Source organism: Opisthorchis viverrini (assembly GCF_000715545.1).
Source record: "Opisthorchis viverrini unplaced genomic scaffold opera_v5_112, whole genome shotgun sequence".
NCBI lineage: Eukaryota > Metazoa > Platyhelminthes > Trematoda > Opisthorchiida > Opisthorchiidae > Opisthorchis > Opisthorchis viverrini.
In genome coordinates, this window is record NW_008751770.1 from 412,239 (window position 1) to 433,303 (window position 21,065).

At 43.7% G+C, this 21,065-nt stretch overlaps 2 protein-coding genes across 2 annotated transcripts in view; one reads left to right on the forward strand and one right to left on the reverse strand.

Moving 5' to 3' along the window:
- Nucleotides 1-1,281: 1,281 nt before the first annotated feature.
- Nucleotides 1,282-1,506, forward strand: T265_05813 (hypothetical protein; the record flags this gene model as incomplete). Its single annotated transcript, XM_009170920.1, has 1 exon — nucleotides 1,282-1,506. One exon carries the CDS (start codon nucleotides 1,282-1,284, stop codon nucleotides 1,504-1,506), a length of 225 nt encoding a protein of 74 aa, XP_009169184.1.
- Nucleotides 1,507-15,048: 13,542 nt separating this feature from the next.
- T265_05814 (hypothetical protein) overlaps nucleotides 15,049-21,065 on the reverse strand; it is a gene marked incomplete at both ends in the record, with an annotated part of 11,786 nt that continues 5,769 nt past the window's right edge. Inside the window, 5 exons of the mRNA XM_009170921.1 lie at nucleotides 15,049-15,325; nucleotides 15,952-16,081; nucleotides 17,148-17,360; nucleotides 20,464-20,661; nucleotides 20,697-20,963. Coding sequence (XP_009169185.1) covers nucleotides 15,049-15,325; nucleotides 15,952-16,081; nucleotides 17,148-17,360; nucleotides 20,464-20,661; nucleotides 20,697-20,963 — 1,085 coding nt within the window. The remainder of the gene's footprint in view (nucleotides 15,326-15,951; nucleotides 16,082-17,147; nucleotides 17,361-20,463; nucleotides 20,662-20,696; nucleotides 20,964-21,065) is intronic.

Consider the following 21,065-nt stretch of genomic DNA (forward strand, 5'->3'; position numbering starts at 1 on the left):
GCGCTATATGTTGTCTAAGTGCAATTTAATCACACTACTGATCAGCCATTCGTGGCCGAACGGTAAAGTGTTCAAACTACTAGCCAGGAGGTCGCGGGTTCGAGACTCTTCGGAGTTTCGTAAGATGCGCACTGCTGATGATTCCCAATAAGGGTGACACAGCTGTGTAATGCTTCTCGTCTTTTCAGCATAGATTTGCTTTACTTACAGGATGAAATTTCCACAAAACTCTTAAATCTCCTCACACTACCACTGATGGCCACCGGCCGATTTCACACCGCTGGGTATACCAGGTAAGCGCAGCCCACAGAAATCCGTTAGTAGGATCGTACGGGAGAAATCTGTCGTATTAAGATTAATATCTCCCTAAATAAAAAACGTGAGGTGACCATTCTGCGACACATTCATCTGTTGATTATGTGAGGTCTCAATTCACACCATTTATATCAGAAACTAATTTTCAAACTCTATAAATGTTCACCTGAGCGTCCAAATATGTCACATATCTGATGGAAAATCCGAGGATATGCCTACTTGTTGAACCGCATGTGGGCAGAAACGTTAGTGAGCTATTCAAGAGACTTAATCATCTTAACTAGAACTAACCGAGGGTTTATAACGGGTTAGATTGAATGGCCTTAGTTGGATGCATTATTCAATCACACATTCAGATTTTGTTGTGATACTGTCTGCATTATGCGCATGCCTATTCGAAACGGTGCTTCGTGCATGCGGGCATTTGCTCAATGTCGCGGACACACTAAAGTAGAGCAATCGCTATACCGAGATCCAATATATTGATTGCAGTTTACGCCTTCTAGTTCTTAGACGCTCTTGGCTCCTCTATCTTACATATTGGTCAGATCGACAGTTGCGTTCTGATTCGCCTGTCGGTCACTTCAAACGTCCCCTGGTTGATGAACGGAAACATCATGCTGGTGGGCGTCCGATTTATTGAGTGAGGAACCACGAACTGTGCAACCGTGTCCTGTTCGCCCAATGAAACAAGCATTTGTTTTCTACTATGAGGGATTCTGTGTACAAACCATCGTTGACACACAAGATTAGATCAACGGTGGTCGCTGTCCGTAGTCTAAAGTATGGCACAGCCGCGTCGAATCAATCGAGTTCACCCAGTCAAACGAGAGCGAAATGATAGCGCATCACGCGCTTGAAGTTTGAGTGACCCTAGTTTAGCTAGTTCACGTGCATGTTGCTCTGTACCAAATTTCACTGAGAGATTAATGTCCTCATGAGCAGATGAAGCTCGCGGCTTTTATAATGCCATCGATTGTGCAGTCTGTTTCCGACAAAACAATGGAAATACAGAGTGCTTCACTCAATGAAAAGGATTTGAGCAATCAAATGCATCACTTCAAGCTCCAGGAGTACCAGACAAACTCAGAGGAACTTTTGTATGAAACATGCACCTCAGATGAGACAGACAATAGCAGTATACTCAAACAAAGCTTACCGTCTGCGATCACTGAACTCGTTAAATCTTAGTATGGTACTAAGATAGGGTGTGTTTTGAAAAGGCATGGTTTGACACTGCAGTGGCCGGACAAAAACTGACCATGAGATGCCTACTACGTGATTTTCATCACGTCAGGTTGACAAATGCTCAACAGATTGATAAAAGTCATGCAAACGAAAGCCGACTGATTTAGCAGCATCTCGTCCATTCCTTCACGGCGACAAGCGTTACCCACTAGAGTACATAGCGGACATTCAGGCAAAAAGAAACAGACATTAAATCTAATATCTTGCTGCATACTGACAACTCTAGCAAATGAAAACTGTTCTCTCGTTTATATTCGTAGTGCACTACTCATAAGGTTGCTGGAAGTTCTTCGACTGCCCAGGACCGGTTTCGCCCTTCTTGGGGCTCATGAGGTAGGCACAGTCCCCGAATTTTCATCAACCTTATGTTCTACCTGAAACCAAATTGCACGAAATTAGCGAAATACACTCATTTGCAAACAAACTTGTTTTTTTGCGAAATAATCACCTGGAACCCAGCTGAATCTCCCGTTTGTGATGTCTCCAGGCAGCTGAATGTGTTGTTCTTCCGTTTGTTAGATAGAGTATCTTCCTCGGATTAGTTAAATGGTAGAAGAGATTGGGGATGACGCTAGTCCAGCGTACAATTCATGGAAAAGCGAGGTGACCGCTTTCCGAAGACTTGTCTATCATCAATAACACTTCCTAACTGGCGTGACACGTGTGTGAAGAAAAAAGGGAGGGTAGGACTGCATTCTCATTTTTGTCATAAAGTTCATGCGATAGGTATCTTTCCGACAAGATCTGTTGCTTAGGAGGAGCAATTACAACTGTTCCAGGAACAAAGTTTCCAGGTGATCATTTTGAGGAGGAAACAGGCGCATATTTGGCTATTATCTCTCACTGAATACAATCTCAACTAGTTGAAAACCAGTAAGTTCTAAAACTGTGGAAATTCAAACATTCGCTGGAACCATCTACGAGAGATTGTTGTTCATATGACCACTGTCGAGATCAAACGGTAAGGCTGTCGAACAAAGAAGAAAGTAGCAGACCACAATGAGACAGGCAGACAAAAACGAAGACGAATTCAATACAAACTAGATATAGAGTTACACCATGAAGAGCACGTGACTATTTTTGATCACAGAGTTCATTTTCATACCCGATGGTCAGCAGTGTTCAAGGCGTTTTCCTTTTGGAATGGCTGCAACAAACCACTGTGGTGTGTCGGCCAAAAAGGGCACCATAAACTAAAATATTACGACCAAAATTAGCAGCTCACTTTCGAGCAATACACTTGAGTATGTTGTACAGCGTATCACGCACCATACATTATTCGACAAGGCATACCAAGTTCCTAAGTAAAACTATGCTTGATAAATTGGGAGACTATATGACAAGCTTAGTTGGATGCGACCATAGTCCGTACTTTCATCCAATTTTGGCAAGTTATTGAATAAAATAACATTGGTTAGCATTGTAATTGCCGTGCAGGTAGGTAATTGGCGGATCAATATGGTAAGACTCTAGGAATTCCGACAGCTTGTTCATGCTATTTCATGTTCACTGATGATCACATAAATATCGGAAAGTGTACAAAAGTAGAGGAAACTACTGAAAACTCTTCGACAGCCCAGGACCGGTTTCGCCCTTCTTGGGGCCCATCAGGTAGTCGATAATGAAAGCTCGAATTTTGGGGCCAAAGTCTGAGAAGTTGTCGATGCTTTCTTGTGATGACAAACGATGAGTGGAGAAAAGAGGGCAAACTATGGAATTCCACTAGGAAGTCAACTTTTTGTAACACGGATCCAAACCATGGTCCACAAGGGGCAAGGTGAATTTGCAACCATTTCCTTCGACCCCGTTTCAAAAGCTTATATATTTTGAAGCACCGATGATTTCGCGTGTAGCTGTTCGTGTGTAGCCCTATTCTCAGGATGAAGGGCTACAATACACATGGTGGTTACGTAATGGTTACGCAAAAGTAATGGTAAACATCCCGAAGTGGGCCTTGCAGTTGTTGCAATTTGGTTGAAAGCATAGACGAAATCTACTGGGAGATGTTCACAGCGTAGAACCATGTGGTCTTTATTCAGTTCGAACTGAAAAATACTTGGTGCGAGCATGTTGAGCATACCAAAACGAACGAACAATAGTTTCAACCAAACGGTTTACACTTGTTGGTGTCAAACTGTGCATGAATCACTATGATTTTTTTCTCAGGCGTTCCTTGCACCATAGGAACATGGAAGCTGTGTTGCTGCGGCTATGAGATATCGAAATTTCACTAGGCAGTTCATTCCTAATTTGAAGTGCTTAAAAACCAAGAAGCACTGTGTGAGGGGCCCTTTTACGACTTGCCAGCCGTGTGCACCTAACGACAGTTGATCATCAGGGTGATTCACTCCGGAGCGGCATGATTAGCTGAAAACCACTGAAGACGTACTCCGAAATATTGCCCATAGCAAGGGGAAACTAGAACGATGTTATATGTACTTAGGTATATTTAGGACAAATAAGTGGTGTGTGGATTTTTTGGCATTTAAAGAGCTTCACAAGTTCAATTATTATTACAGGCTCATGACGATGGCCTTCTACCACGATTTTCTGTTGTTGCCTACTCTGCATCGGTTGGTACCAATAAGGAACTGGCAATCGGTTGGGACGAATGAGCTAGTGTGCAAGTCCATTTGGTGGCACAATGCAACCCGGTGGAATTGTGTGATTCTATGGAAGCGTATGACATGTGCAAAATGCATAAGTCACACAGCCTTCAGAGAAAAACCTACACATTTTCTGATATTAGCGAATTTCCAATTAACTTCATGGCAAGGGTCTACCTTTGAGTAAAGTACTCCGGCGCAAACTCCAAAACAATTCATTTAAGGGGATAATAGCAGTGAAGGCTTTGTGCTCCTACTACATCAATGACTCATCTCTGGTGACCAAGAGTTCTAGAAAGGTTTTATTGAAGTGCCTAACTATGGATGCCCAAGTAGTTGCAGGCATATCTCCTTTGGGGATACAAGCGAAACTTTAAAGTCCCGATATAATTAAGTGTGGCGTGCGGGTTGTAAAGTCTCGGGTAAAAATGAAGTGAATGAACCTAACGGGCTTACTTCAGCCATCTTTTCAAACTTAAATTTAATGGCTTCTAGGGTGCTTCGCTTGCCATTGTCCATAGACGTAGCTTTTCAAGTTACTATTCTCTGTTTTGATGACGAGCGCTAAGAAACTGGCCCCCAGTAAACGTTGGCAACGTTTAGCTAATTTATTAATGGCACAGAAGGTAATGTGCATTCTACTTACCTTTTAAAATGAACCGTAAAACAAGACCTAATTATAACCAACAAAGTCAGTTAATGAGCACTTGCTGAGTTCCAATACGATAAACTGGCTCAAGATCGGCTGGCTCAACAATAGACAGACTATCAATGACTTAGTTGAGGGATGAATTTCCTCGCGACTGACTGATAAAAAAAACTTGTTTCGTTTCACCGCAACCAAGGTCAATAACCTGAAAATTTTCATAATGCCAGGCCTGATAGGAGAACTGAGAGGTCAGCTGACTAATCAGAAGGCACAACTAGCTATATTTCGTGAAGAGGACTACTCATAAAGCTGGTGAAAACTTCGACAATTTACAACTGATTCTGACGGAATTCAAGTGAGTCTGCGGAGAAAACCAAATTGGCATGCAAATGAGTACTTGTGAGTAGTTTCCTTTTTGAAAATATACTGCGACATCTCGAATATCGTGCCAACTGAATCATGAGGCGGCCTGTGTGCGGTACATTCAGTTGTAGAACATCATAAACGAGAGATTCAGTTGAGTCTCTCGTGAAAACCAAACTGATTTGCAAATGAGTGTATTTCTCGAGAACAGTGCAATTTGGGTTCAAGTAGATCATAAGATTGACGGAAACACGGGGACTGTGCCTACCTGATGAGCCCCAAGAAGGGCGAAACCGGTCTTGGGCAGTCGAAGAACTTTCAGCAACCTTATGAGTAGTTTCCGGATGACTGATTTCACCGGCCTCAGCAAGCCTGGAAAACCATGAGTCGGTCGGAATTCAGAGACAAAATAGATTTGGTGATCTGTGGCGAGATGTCGGCTGCAGGGGATTGTGCCATATCTCGCTCTCAAATCCAAGCGACGTTTTTGGAAAGAAAACTGCAGACTCAGATTTCCGAGAGCCGATGTAGGGACAGTTCCGCATTTATACGTAGACTGACAGACGCAGTGCGATCGGATCCCTATAGGCTAGTCTCCCTTGACGGAGGGTAGCGACAGTCAAATGTCGGGCTATGAACGCGTAGTTTGGCTGTAGTGTAGTAGCTCCTCTGGCCATGGTATTTTATCCGAGAAGCTTCTTGTACAGTACCCCACATGCTCCTTGCCCTTTAGCGTGCACTATCTCACTCCGAAGTTTTCTTAAGTAATCACTGGCTGTCACCGTGCAATGCAAATATCCTATGTGCTGTTTTACATGTTCTCACGGAGTTTTGATTGCAACTAAACGAGCCAAAACCAAATTAGTTAATACCACACGGGTTTTCTTCAACCCTTGTCTTTATTGTATCCATCAGATCCGTGCGTCATGATGAATTTGAGTATTCTAAACAATCGTTGGCTTCCTACCCATTGTCTGCAACAAAAGTTAAGTGACTATTGTTCACGGCGGGAGGCGACCGAACACCGATCGGGTTAAACATGAATAAACCGCCTATCAGACACACTGAACTTCAGGATGAACACGTGGAAATGCTATCTGACTGTCATCCACTGCGACTCCAGATGCATCTGAAGCTTCTAGACTAACTGGCCATCCAAAACGACATAAGACGCTCGGCCATAATGAGCTGTCTTAACCGTTTGTATAATCGGAACCGAAAACGGCCCTGAGAGTATCGAATAGGTTGAGCTCCATACTGGTTGTTGTATGGAAAGGTTTGTCAAAGCATGGCCATATTTGTAATAAAGTGTAATAGTTTTTATGGCTCTTTCACCATGATTAATCCATCTCAATGACCTGAACGGTCAAAACGAGTGCAAGGGAGCGCATCATCGGATGAGTGGTTCCCGATGACGCCTACCCACATTGTGACAATGATGCCAATGAGGTGTTGTGTTGAAGCGTGTCAAACGTACCAGGTTAGGTCATTTCCATTGGTGATTTGTTTTTTATAAGTGAAGCAGTCTGTGTTGAAAAGTAGTGAATCTCCTCAATCCTGATCAGGAATCATCAGCATCCCCAGAAACCCAGAGAAGTTCTAACTCCCGGCTAGCAGCAGAACACTTAACCGTTCAGCCACGACACGCTGACCAGCAGTGTGAGACAGAATATGTATACAGAGTATATATATATATAGATATATATATATATATTACGAAAGTCAGGTTCCTCAAAGCAACCACTGAATGCCCGAAATTTACCGAGGCTCAGCTCCGCTAGATGTTGACCAGACAGACAACACCTCAAAATGCAGCGCGTCACAGTCTTGTATCAAACCCAGACAGCGCGAGTCAGCGTTGGTCAAGGCCAGACAACGCCCCCGCAATATGCAGCACGTCGCAGCCTCGTACCAAAGCCAGACCGTTTGCGTCAGCATTGGACCAATTTCAGACAGTGTCCTTCCAATAAAATATATATATATATATATATATATATATATATATATATATATATATATATATATATATATATATATATATATATATATATATATATATATATATATATATATATATATATATATATATATATATATATATATATATATATATATATATATATATATATATATATATATATATATATATATATATATATATATATATATATATATATATATATATATATATATATATATATATATATATATATATATATATATATATATATATATATATATATATATATATATATATATATATATATATATATATATATATATATATATATATATATATATATATATATATATATATATATATATATATATATATATATATATATATATATATATATATATATATATATATATATATATATATATATATATATATATATATTAGACAGAAAATAACGTCACTCACCTTTTAACCATGAAATTCGAATCATGTGGTCGCGTGTTGGATGGCTCCCAGAGTGACGAATTCTGAGGTGAAATGTTCACTAGTCATGTGAATTATTTTTCCATCTGAGTTACTTTTTGTTGTTTGAGATCGTGCCAGTGAGAATGTGATCGAGTGATCAGGATTAGGATGCTGCATGCAACCTAAGCGTCTGCTCATATGCGAAGTCAGTCCTACCTAGATAGACGAAAGAATGATGCCATTGCTGCGAATAACACATGCTGGCTGAGAATCGATCTCAAGTGCCTCAGCCCACATTCGTTCGCCGTATGACCCGAGAAAATACCGAAATATGCGGGCATGTTTGCGGTCAGTTTTGTGATTCTCCGTGAAAGATACCACACAATCAGTCGTTTTTCAATTTTTTCACCTCCGTTACTTCAAGTAGTGCAGCACCTGTGTTAACTGACGCTCACCAGAAGCTTCCTGGAGGTTGCCCTGTGTACCTAATCTGATAGAGTTAGTGCCTCGTTTCATTGCGATGTTCTTGGCGAACGGTATGGTAGATTCGAAACAAATGAGCAACCTCACAATTAGCACTTTCCAATAGCACCTAAGGTTTCGCCCTTGTTGAGTGCACCCATAGAAGCCTGGAGTATAGACTTTGCGTGGTTTTGTAATAATTAACCTATCGGTTTCCCTCGACCGAATTTCTCATCACGTAGAATGACATCCGAGCACAGTAGCAGATAGACCAAATGAACAAATTATGCTCAGCCACCTTGAGGGTGTTTCACGCGCGGACGATTTCGATTTGTGAACTGTTCTCACGTTGTTCTTTCAAGTGGGATCAGTCGAGGATATCCAACATCTACGTTTCTACTCATATTGTCAACGGTGTTTCATGCTGTTCTACTTCTTAGGATGTTGAACCGCTTTCGGGAGAATCACTTTGGGACCTAGGTGACTCCGACAACGTGCTCGCTTGTAATTGTGAAAACGGGACACAAGAGAACCTACTCAACTTAGCACTAATGTCTCCGCGTATAAAGACGAAACGTTCGCAAACCAATTCGGCGAACAGATCAACAACCAATGGACACAAGAGGAGTTTGGGAAACCGAAGACCACCGTCACTTTGGACCAAGTTTTTCCGAACAAAGGATGTGAAATCATGGTTATCGACTTGCGGACCAACACAACTCTGCATGTTAATGATGATAGTTGGAACACATACCTGGGGAGTCTACTCGGTACCACTGGTCTCACAGGTAGAATAACCAACCGCATTGCCAAAGCAGTTGTAGAGATTCCGAAACCGTGTCACTGAAAGGAACTACTTACAATGGTTCTTGCACTAGCCACGTTTCCATATGGATGCCAAACTCAAGCCCAGCAAGTAGGCTGTTTGTTATCACCAGCACTTATGATGGCAAGAATGTAAGGTAACAAACAAGTTTATCATGGGGTTTTGTGTAGCGGATAACAAAGTAAGGATGTCTGGATATGGACTATCTCAGACGAAACGAAAACCTGGGAGTTGACAGCCGACAAGCACTAGACGTATAGAATTGCTGACGACCAAGCTATCCTCTTGAACTATCACGGCATCCTGGATGGGAACCCAAACACGATTGTACATGAATACGAATGCTTTCTAACAAAGCACACATCCGGGACCGGTGGGGTGCACGTTAGTTTTCATCGGTCGAAGGCGCCTTTCGAAATGTCTCTCCATGTAAATAGTAAAAAGTCACTAGAGCTGAACTCATTCGACCCGCTGTCATGACACCACCAACTTGTTTATAAGCAAAAGGCTAAAACCGACATTGTTGACTTGCGACGGTCTCCATTCTTTGAGGACATCTGACGGTATGGAAAGACCAAGTTTTTCCCCCTCAAACGAATTTGACAGTTTTGCGCAGCTGGACTTTGATTTTTTTAAAAACACTCCATGTCCGCAGAACACAGACATTTATTCTTGAGAGTGAAATCACCTAACTTGTATGCAGCTGTACCTATCAAAGTCCGGCTTACTGATCTCAATATACTAACTAGCCATCGTGTTCGGCTGTGCTGCGATGAGTTTTACAAGGCTAAGATGTGCAGTGTTACGTTCGGAAACTCTTACGGTGAAACATTCGGGCTAAGGTCTTTGGCTTTCTGCATGCCAAAGCGTCTGACAAGCAGATCGGGAGAAAGTTTCTTGCACACCCACCAGGTCAAAAAGGAGTAAAGGATAAGCCTGAAGTAGGTTCAAAGCACAAACTGAAAGGTTGATAGGTTACGTCTACTTATCTCCAGCAGCTGGATTGCGTGAAGAAGCAGCAATCTGAAAAATCAAGAGAGCAATGATTCCATTTAAACAATATGACGGCAACAATGCGAATGGTTACTCAGTCAAATCACAAGAGAACTGAAGGTGTGTAGGCGCATGTCTGTGCACAAATCAGCGAAAATCAACGGGTAGAGGAAAGATGAGAAATAGGAAAGGAGTCTCCCAGTGTGAGATTAGACCGATTAGACTGTAGAGCCTGAGATGTAACATTGACAAGAGCACTGTTGTCGTCATCAGCGTATGCGAGAATCCACCGTCGGGTTCTATTTATTTTTATGGATAAAAATTCAAGTCACTTTATAAAAACACTAACCAAAATCAGTTCGGTTGTACAGGGTTTAAAAAACGGTCTCTAATGATCCGGGCTGCATCAGGAAGTGATCAGCGTATGCGAGAATCCACCGTCGGGTTCTATTTATTTTTATGGATAAAAATTCAAGTCACTTTATAAAAACACTAACCAAAATCAGTTCGGTTGTACAGGGTTTAAAAAACGGTCTCTAATGATCCGGGCTGCAAAAAATCAGGAAGTGAGCCAAATGAATTACACATCTGCGAATGGTCTCTCTGCACTATATGTCGACACTGTGAAAAGTTTGTTGTGCCGTTTCAAGGTAGTAGGAGGAAGTTATCTGAATCGATGAATGAACTGTGGATACTATGAAAAAATAAATGCAGTGCTTTCGAATGAATGAAATTTCTACAGTGGTAGTAATCTGGAAGACCTGATGTGCGACAACGGATCAAGCGATATTGCTGGGGTCAACTGGAGAAAATCTATCGCCAGTGGAAGATTGAACCGTGGGATCACAGGGCGGGCTAGCACTTGCAGTAGGACGTGTCCAATGCGATTCCGGATCGAAAGGAGAGTGAACAATGACCTGAACGATAAAATCATCCGGAATGTGACAATCGTTCAGACGGGCACGATTGGGTAACATATGACCACACACAAACCAGCGTTGCCTTCGTTCTGGCCACTGTGTTTGGCTTGCTAGCAGCTTCTTGGCTTCCATGATAGTAATTTGCCCGCTGGGAAGGGCCAGTGTAATATCTTCGCCAGTGGACAAGCGTATGCGAAGTGTTCTGGATGGGACTTTGCCATTTTCAGACTCCGCATTTTCACTTGAAAACTCTTTCGTGGGCGAACTTCGCCCAAGGTTGGTCCATAATAGTGGAGTTAGGCGATGTGCCCGTTCAGCCGAACGAACACCTCGTCTTCTGACGTGACAGCAGCCTGGGAATGGCCAGCAGCCTATTCTAACAGAATCTGTTGATTCGTTCCTATCGTTGGTAGTAGTACAGGTAGGTTGGGCAGTCGTGAACGCTCGGACGCAGGGTTGTGAGGCGGAATCACCGGCTGTGGTCGGATTCGCTGCATTGCCGGGGTTCTGCAATGAAGACGAGTTTGGATTTGAGGCTTCACGGGGTGCGTCGGAATCAGGACCAGTTGTAGCAGATTCTTGTATCAAATTACTCGGCTCGCTAAGCACATACAGAGGCAGTTGATAACGCGTCCCAAGGCGGTCGTAACAATCGCAGAGGGTACCTGAAGGGAAGTAAAACGTTGGCGGTTAGTTACAGTACGTATGTTGCAAAGCCTTATGGGGCGTTCAAAATGGCGAAAACATAAAGGAATTCACATTTACTTGCAAACTGACAGTACTTCATCAACTCCCCAAGGCATGGGTCAACCAGTGCCATGAAGAAGACACTGCGAAAAGGCCACATACCGTCTGCTGCTCACATAGCAAGAAGATGAACTGAACTGGTTCACCGTAATATTGCATGAGTGCATCATCTGTAACGCTGCGTTTACACAAATTTCATGCACTTGGAAAGTCATCATCATCATTGTCAGCTGTAATAACCGCGTACTCGTGCTAAATCCAGCTCCCAAGGCGGTCGTAACAATCGCAGAGGGTACCTGAAGGGAAGTAAAACGTTGGCGGTTAGTTACAGTACGTATGTTGCAAAGCCTTATGGGGCGTTCAAAATGGCGAAAACATAAAGGAATTCACATTTACTTGCAAACTGACAGTACTTCATCAACTCCCCAAGGCATGGGTCAACCAGTGCCATGAAGAAGACACTGCGAAAAGGCCACATACCGTCTGCTGCTCACATAGCAAGAAGATGAACTGAACTGGTTCACCGTAATATTGCATGAGTGCATCATCTGTAACGCTGCGTTTACACAAATTTCATGCACTTGGAAAGTCATCATCATCATTGTCAGCTGTAATAACCGCGTACTCGTGCATAAATCCAGCAGTGTCAGTGGGCTGTCAAGTGGGGGGTTGGAAAAGGAGCTATACATTGAAGGCAATAGCTTGGATGCACGAGCGCCATTGAGGGCGCGACTGGGCCATGTCTGACAATGTCTCCAGCTTTTGATGTGGCCCGTCTCGGGGTCCCTATCCAGAGAGACGGCAGTGGCCAGCGCAGCTGAGTTTGCTGGTAATGGATTTCACACATTGCTGCCAAGTCATTGTTTGACTGCCTTTTTGGAAAGTACCAGATAAACTTTGTTTTATACCGGAAGGCTGTGACAAGAGCTTATACCTAACAAAAGATTGTCAAATCTGATCATCGTACTAGATCATATCGCACACCGAAGTGCATTTGAACGCCACAAAAGACTGACGTCCAGTTTAACCGTAATCGGCGCGGTGTGGACAATGAGGGAAGCCGGTATAATCAGATGCGAATAGAGATGCGAACTTTCTGTGTATCTAAAACTATGAAAACGGACAGTTCTTTCATGACTACACAGACCTAAGGGAACAGTGATTACGAAGAATCTTACAGCCGAGTAACTAGGAAAAGTAACGTTCGGGGCGACGTACTAGTACGAGCAATCAAGGATCATCGGCTCAGTCAGGCGGTGGAACTAGATTTTAGATATACTATCTCTGTTTGTACCATTGTACAGGATCAATGGATACAGCCGTCATGTTCAATAAACTAGGTAGCTGAATTTCATTTTTAACCATATTGGCCATGGTATGGGCTTAATGGAAAAGTCTGGGTGAATGATGAATAAAGTGATATGCAGAATCTGGATGATCAAGTAAGGTGCATAATTGTATGCCTGAGGAAGGCAATTTAGAAGTACATGCGGTATGACATGAAGAGGCTGTCAAGAAGATATCGAGTGAAGCATGAGACTGTATCGCTTCGAATCTCTCTGTATAAACGTTCAACTCACCTTGATGTACGTGCACATAGCTAGGCGGAATGCATTCGCCTCCGTTTCTGCTTTAAATTGAGGAAGCCCATTAGAAGCAAGAATGGAGAATCGCGATATCGCAGTCCGAAATCAGTCGCGTTGTGGAGAGGATAAGATATTACTTTAGGTACGTGCAGCTTTTTTCAACTTCCAGATGAACCAAAGGCCTAAAAACCAGGATGTACAGACCCTAATAATCCACGAGTGAACTTGTTGTCTCTGCCTCTTACAGCGTTGTCTAATATACCATCCTATCGACCGAAACCGTCGAAAGGTGTTGATCAGTTTACAAGTTGGTGCTAATGTCACATAGTTGTACGCGCAACCAACATAAGAGTCTCTGAGATGTGCTAAGCTTTTCGTTACTTTTTACCTACGAATCTCGATTATCGTCATCTAACTGCTAACTAGTTCGAAACAATGGACTGGTACAGCGCATGTGTGATGAAAGATAAACAAACTGGTCCATAGAATTCACTTATGATCACAATAATGTACGCAGTGATCAGGCGTTTTGGAGAGATAGGTAGTTTTATCCTATGACGTACTACCTAGCTACGTGCTTTGCAGAGGTAACACAGTTACCAAGATGAAAGACTACGTGAACTTAAAAGTTTTCACTTGAAATAGCAGAAGCCTATCAGGTTAACTCGGGAGTGGTTCAAATCCGCATTGGTCACAAAAGTGTCTTTTAACATCGAAAAAGAGATGTATCACCGTCATCATCATCATTATCAAAAGAGACAACGAAATCAGTGTTGACACTGATGCTTCACTACCGTATCACCACAAAGCTCATCTAATTATATTTAAAGGCTTAGAATGAAAAGAAGAGAAAAAGAGTGGGTGACGAAGAGGACTTGATGTTGGCCTATCGCAAGCATTCTGAGATGCTCAGTTCTGAGTGCTCAATCACCCTGGAAAGAAAACGATAGCACGAACGCCACTGACATCAACCAGCCACCGTTCCTTGCAATGCTTTCAGCCAATCGCAGATGGGGTCACGAAGACCCCGTCTTGGAATGCCTACAATATCAACAACACCCAAACCAAACATGATCTCTTTCACGCCCTTCTGCTAAGTAATACGTTGTCCACCTTGCGGTTTCAGCCACTCTGAAGGGGGCATAGAGAACAAAACTCGTCTCGGTAGACAGTGTTTCGGCATTCGTACCACATGGCCGAGGCACCACAGTTGATGGTGCTGGATGCTTAACGCAATTGAGGTACGTGCTGCACAACGAGATACCCGTTTTCTAATCACCTGGTTACCAATCCGCTGACGCCATCCAAAGCCAGCAGTGCTTCTGAGGCACCGGTGGTCAGAAACCCGAAGACGCCTCACATCATCTGTCAGCATAGGCCACGTTTCACATTCATTCAGCAACACATCCTTTACTGTAGCCTGACACAAGCGACCCCTAAGACCGAATGAGAGGTCTTTTTGACGCCACAAGTGACAAAAACTAGCAAACGCAATTCGAGCCTTTGAAATTCTTGCACTGACTTCATTAGACACACTTCCGTCAGAACTAATACAACTACAAGGTATGTAAAATTTTCCACAACTCTCCTTGAAGGGGTATGTTCAGATTGTATGTTGTGAGCAGAACTTGGCACTTTGAAGTTACAAGGCACATGCCGAAAGATGGTATGAGAGTGGTTAGTCTATTCAGCAACGTTGGTGTTCCACGTTGGTTTTCAAAAATGACGGCGACGTCATCTACGTACTTAGACAAGGGAAGGTTCTCACCAGCAACAATTTGAACACCGGGGTTTTGAAGACCCTTCAGCACCCGCCTCATTATTTCATCAATGACGAAATTGAACAACAAAGGAAAGAGTGGACATCCTTACCGGATACCACTTTTTGTGGGGAGGCTTTTGGAGAGCTCAACATACCCTCTCACACGCCAAGGTATGTGATAATAGGGATCGGATTATGTTCACAAACTTCTGGGGCATATCCTGAGGAGCAAGTACAGTTAACAACACTCTTGAGGTCAAGGAGCACCACGATTGTGGGTCATCTGTACATATGGGATGTGAAGATGTGACCAGTCGAAATCCCGCTTGATTCTCACGAGTCAAGGTTTCGCGTGACACCGTAAGATGACGAAGAATGAACGATGTCAGAAGCTTTCTTACAGCGGGAGGCAGACTAACACCTCTGTTGTTATACTTGGTATGGAATTGTCGTTTGCTTGGTTGATTGCGCGCCTATTAAATGTCAGATTGACCGAGAGACCGATAAGACAGGTTAGCATCCACTTCAGGATTTATGCCATGTCGGATAAGTAGCGCCGAAAACCGGCCACGTGGATCTATGCCACAAGGTCGAGGACGTTAGATCCGAAGATGCAGGAAAGCGGCAGTCCTAACGCAAATCTAGAAAAGAACGACTGAACAAGCAAAACTCGGCCGCACTACCGCGACAGTTTTCATTACGCTCATCGTTATATCGTTGTTCATTTGAAACACCTCATCCACCACCTAAACCAGCTTCCTTTTGTTCTATCCCTTATTAGCAGCTACATTATGGGTGCCACATATGCTTGATCTGTGGTAATCTGTCCACGCGCCTCAACTCCATCATGCCCTACTACGGCCTTGCTATTAACTACCACTCAGAAGGCTCATTACTATAAGGGGTCGCACACATAGGTAATGGAGGCGACAGTGGTGTGTGCGGCCTCATCAAAATAAGATTATACGATCAAAGTAAGTTGTAGCGCAAGGCTATGCTGAAATAATGTGCTGGAGCTGGCTCAGTTATTAAGGCACTGACTTAGTGACCGGAATGTCTGTGGTTCGAACCTAATTACAGCATCCCGACTGCCCCTAGCTAGGCTTGGCAGCCTGGCAGCGTTTCCGCTCTTATTTCTTTCGGGTGGTATGAGATCTATGCACCGTGAGGGTATCATAGCTGAACGATTAGATTGGTAATTAGTTAGTTATGCTGTGGTTCGGGAGGGTATCAAACCATGGAAGCCTCACGTGGTCGGCCCTAACAAGACCTCGAATGGAGTTGACAATGCGCGAGTAAATGGAAGGACTCTGTGGAAATTGAAAAGAGGGTTAAGGAAGAAAACTTTTCGCCTGTATTTATACTTCATATTAATGTTTTTATCTCCAACGGAGGATCTCCTGTTCTTATGAATCAGATTGTTCTGTAATTAATGGAAAAAAGCGGTAGTGAGACGACGCACACCATTTTCTCCAGTCAATAAAGAATCCTTCAGAACACATCCATCAGCTTCGTGGATTAGCAAGGAAAAGCAAACTACATGTATCCTAAGACAGGAAAACTTAGAGTTGGTAAACAGGTCAGAAATATTTGCAGTGTTTTGGAGACCGTGCCGTGGACGACAGCTGAATTAGACGTGTAAGTTATTGTCCATCGTTAATCCGCAACCCCTTTTGTCGTCATCGACACGAATGTGAGAACACTGGTGTTTACGTGTAATACCGCTATGTACATTTCTTAGATAAAGTCCCATATAGGAATCGTTCAGCCGTAGCACCCTTTCGGTGCCTAGCTACCATGCCACCCGAAGGAAGCACGAGGGCCTAGACAGGGGAAGCCGATAGACAGAGGTCGGGTCTTACTTAAAGAGCAGCCCATGTCAGGACCTACCAGGTTTCGGACTGCTAGATGCAAGCAACTGAATTATCGACCAGACCGCTTGGGAGTTAAACAAATTCTGTAGATGACCGTGGATCACACCAGGGTTTCAGAAATAACCCATGTTCGTTCCAAACAGTATTTACGTAGTCAGTTGTTTGTCGAGATAGTTTTGATGTCGCTCAATTTGATTACTTTGAATAAAAGTTGGTGTTCGACGATGGAAAGGAGGCAGGCTTCCTTGCTGGTCATCTCCGAACCTGGCTAACGGAGGAACACAGTATTACTACCTGCGCAACAAACCCTATTGATAATGTTGATAAAGTTGGAAGGGGAGACTCGCCTGTAGGTAAAATGATGTCAGCACCGTCCAAAATAGCTTGTGCCATCTCGTAGTCATTCCGCTCAAGGAAGTCTGCAGCAGCCTTCAAAGCGTTCCATATCTCGATGCGTCCTTCAAAAGCCGGTGCAGTATCCCAGAACTCCTCTCGCTTTCGTTGCAGCTGGCCCGCAGTCAAGGGAAATTGACTGGACCATTGGATGGACACATGCTTGAGCGGTTTGTTCTTGGTCATAGACACTAAAAATAGAATGTAGAATAACAACGAAGCAGTGGTATGACGAGTTGGTAAAGCGAAAGTTAAATTGATCACAATTTGAAACATCATCATGAAGAACAGCAACATGAGTGTTGACATTGAATCTTCGCTGCCGTAATTTGAAACATCAAACGGTTCTAGATAGCTGGGGATAAATGGTTAGAGCGCGAATTTACTGACCGGAAAGTCCGTGGTTCGAACCCGACCTCAACCTATCGACTTCCCTTGTCTGGGCTTGGGCAACCTAAGAGTATCCCAGCCTTCATGCTTCCTTCTGGTGACGTGGCACTTAGGCGCCGAGAGGGTGCTACAGCTGGACAATTCGATTTCAAGATAGCTGAGAGCTAAAGATGGGAGAAAATATTGTTGTTGTCCAAATCAATTCAAGACATCACGGCATTGAAGCACCGATGTTTGATACCGAGGCCGTTATCGATGATAATAACTACATTCGTCAACTTGTGTAAGACTTTAGGCAACTTGCTTCAGAACAATACAAACAGTATTTTAGAAACAACAGAGGAATATTTGATTTGCTCAATGGTAGAAGCTTTCCGAGGAAAAAATGCGACATAAAAAGTGGGGTTATTCTGAAACCCAGCCATGTATAAAATCCCTACCAGTTATTTCTATAAGGTATCAGTCTGTTTTGTATGGGATAAAGTTGCTACGGCCTTGGCAGGCGGGTAGTCAAACGGGATTCTTTGGAAGAAGCTGAAACAAGTCTCAAACACTTTCTGACTTCAGTTGCGAAACAACACTAATTTATGTGTGTGGAAAACATTTAATTTGCAAACTATTATTCCATGGAACAGATCATAACAGTGTTTCCTATCGCTGGCTGTGTAAAAAATAAAACTCACTGCGAGGCATGAGGTTCCAAGCAGTCCTGGTAATGACGCTTTGCAGAGGGGGGCCGTGCTAACCAATGCGTCACGCGACTAATCCTCTAAGTCCGCTTGGCGGGCAACACTACAATTAAAGCACATCAAGGACTGAGTGTAAAAAGAAGACTACGGCTTTCGCAGTATATCTCTGAAGTGGCTTGGATAGAGGTGTAGTTTTCCAGTTCCTCATTGTGCTGACGATACACAAACCTAGTCCTTACCGTTGCCGCACTGAAATTCACAATCGAAAAGCATATACTAACCAAGATTGAATTGCTGTCTTCCCTGCGGTCTGATCTCCCCTGGAACCGCTTGATTCAAACACGTAAAAACAAATTCACGCTCAGTGAAGCGTTTGTCGGAAAGATCCCTCCAGAACTCTGTAAACATTTTACGTGTATGGAGCGTTATTCTCCCGTAGAAACGTATTGGGCAGGAGTCGTTGGTATTAAGGGCGGATCTGGCTGACCTACAGTCAGGAGATCTGTTTAAGTGTTGTGTGAAGCACAAGAACGTGATGTTTAATTAGTAATGTGGGGCTCGGAATTCGGTAGTATATGAAGCTGGGCCAGCAACATAAACAGTAAATCTAGGGTTATTGCAAAGTTTGCGATTAGGTGGTGGCCATTGCTTACTTTATGGCAACTAGGTCCAGCCAGAGAAAGCGCAAGTACATATGAGAAAGTGAAAAGTCCCTTTTCATCGCCAGCGGCTCCAAGAATATTGCTCTTTTGGAGGTGTGTCTAACAACCTCACTACGCTTCATCGGTCCGTACACGTAACATTCGTGACTGTGTAGAAGACTAGTCTGGGTTCAGTTACAAAACTGACACTTGTCAACAGAGCTTTGAATCTCAACTGGCACACTTTTAAACTGAACCTGTTCTCTGGAATCCATTCTATGTTACAGAATTACGAGCTAATTGACCGTTACTGTGATTGCCTTTCATCAACGGTAGCGTCTAAGTGATGGAAGCACAGAGTTAGAAATGCCGGGATGCGGCTAACATTTTTCGACAGAAAATAAACTTCGCACCCAGTTGCCTATTTCGTACCGGTGAAAAGCTTGAACGATGTGATCAAGAATTCCGTATGCCCTATGATCAACTACTCCACTACGATATTCGGATAGGTCCGCATAAAACGTTCCTATGTGGCGCGTGGTTAGAGAACTGAACTGAGTAGGAAAGTGGTGAAGAATTGGGTTGTGAGTTACCGATTAGTGGAAGCTCCAGCAACCGGGAAACACAGTTCACCAAGGTTTGGAGTAATGTGCTCAACGAGGCGATCCCTGGATCACCCCTCAGATGACAACTATAATTTCAGACCTCGTAACAAAAAATGAGTTATTATACAAGCTGCAAGACGTCCATCGAAACAATTCAGTATCTGGGCATTAGAACAAAAGCGCACCCCACGAAGGCACCTTCAATTTTGATTGAAGGAAGGCACAGTAATGAATATCCATCTGCCCACAGCATACGGTTTTGACGTTTCAAGACCTTGGTAATGTGAGTTATTCTTTTGATATCGTAGTCAACAGAAAAGCATTACAGAAATTTCATTCCCAAAGACACTGTGGACGGTAGGCCAACACTGAAATGTATCCACATTAATCGGAGATTCAGCCGCAGTCGCCCCGTTTCCTGCTTGGCTGACTTAAGGTTTCACCATGTAAGCCATTGAGACAATAAACATTAATACTTTGAGAACACTGAGGTGCATTCGCTGACAACTCGGTGATCAGTGAACATATTAAACCCTGAAGGACTTCGTCCCACAATGGAATGACTGAGATTTTATCCTCACAATATGTTTAGGTCCAAGAAACATGCATAAACCCAGGGGCAAATTTTCGACAGACCAGACGGCTGGGCAGGGCGCTACCAAGGGGCAGTAGCGCACATAGGACAAGGGGCTCCAGTGTGTCTGAAAGATACATTGACTAAGAATGCATTCCTTAGTTTCTGGCTAGGCCAGCAGAATCAAAGGGAGGCAGCTAACTGCATACTTCGCAGTGTGCTAATCGTACTATGGGATCGCTTGTAAGAAAAGTTATAATGTCCACCGCAATGCGAGTTTAAGAGCAACGAACTATTTCCTTGAAGAGACCAATATTGCAGCATAGATGTAGGATCAGTAATGCCCCCATCCATTAATAATTATAGACAGTAATGCATCGATGATGGAAACCGACCTAAAGCTGCCACCTTGACGTGATGGTCGGGCTTGAGTGCTGCAATGATCCCGCGGGCTACACTGGCTGGAACTTCGTTCCACAAGGTACAACCATGCCAGGAAGGCCAAAGGGGAGCAGCCAGACCAAGAGCTGCGAGACCCCGCACTACGAGCAATCGTGGGACGGGGCGGTCTGGGGGTAAAGTCGTACTGTCCTCTGCGACAGGAGTGTGAAGGCAGTAAGGTGTTTACCCCAGGCGACCAGCATGTCCATATTTATGGAAGCAGCGATGCTGCCTTCCCCCGAGGAAGGACGGGTTAGAAAAGGTTGCCCCCAAAAACCGCACACTCCGATCGCCCAACGGTTGACTGTGACCGCCGGCGCATTATCCAATATGGTCGAAATACTTTTAAAACCAAAGAGCCCGGTGCTGCTCAAAAGGCACCTGCCGTGCGCGGCCGCATCAGGAATGAGACAGTAATGCCTTATTCCCTGCGCCCTTGGGTTAGGCCAACCCCCTGCAGCCGAGCAGGTCAGACTATTGAGTCATCGGTCCCGGGCAGGGTCTCCAAAGAAAACCCTACATTCTCCCACTGCCTCGTGGGTCAGACTTTTGAGTC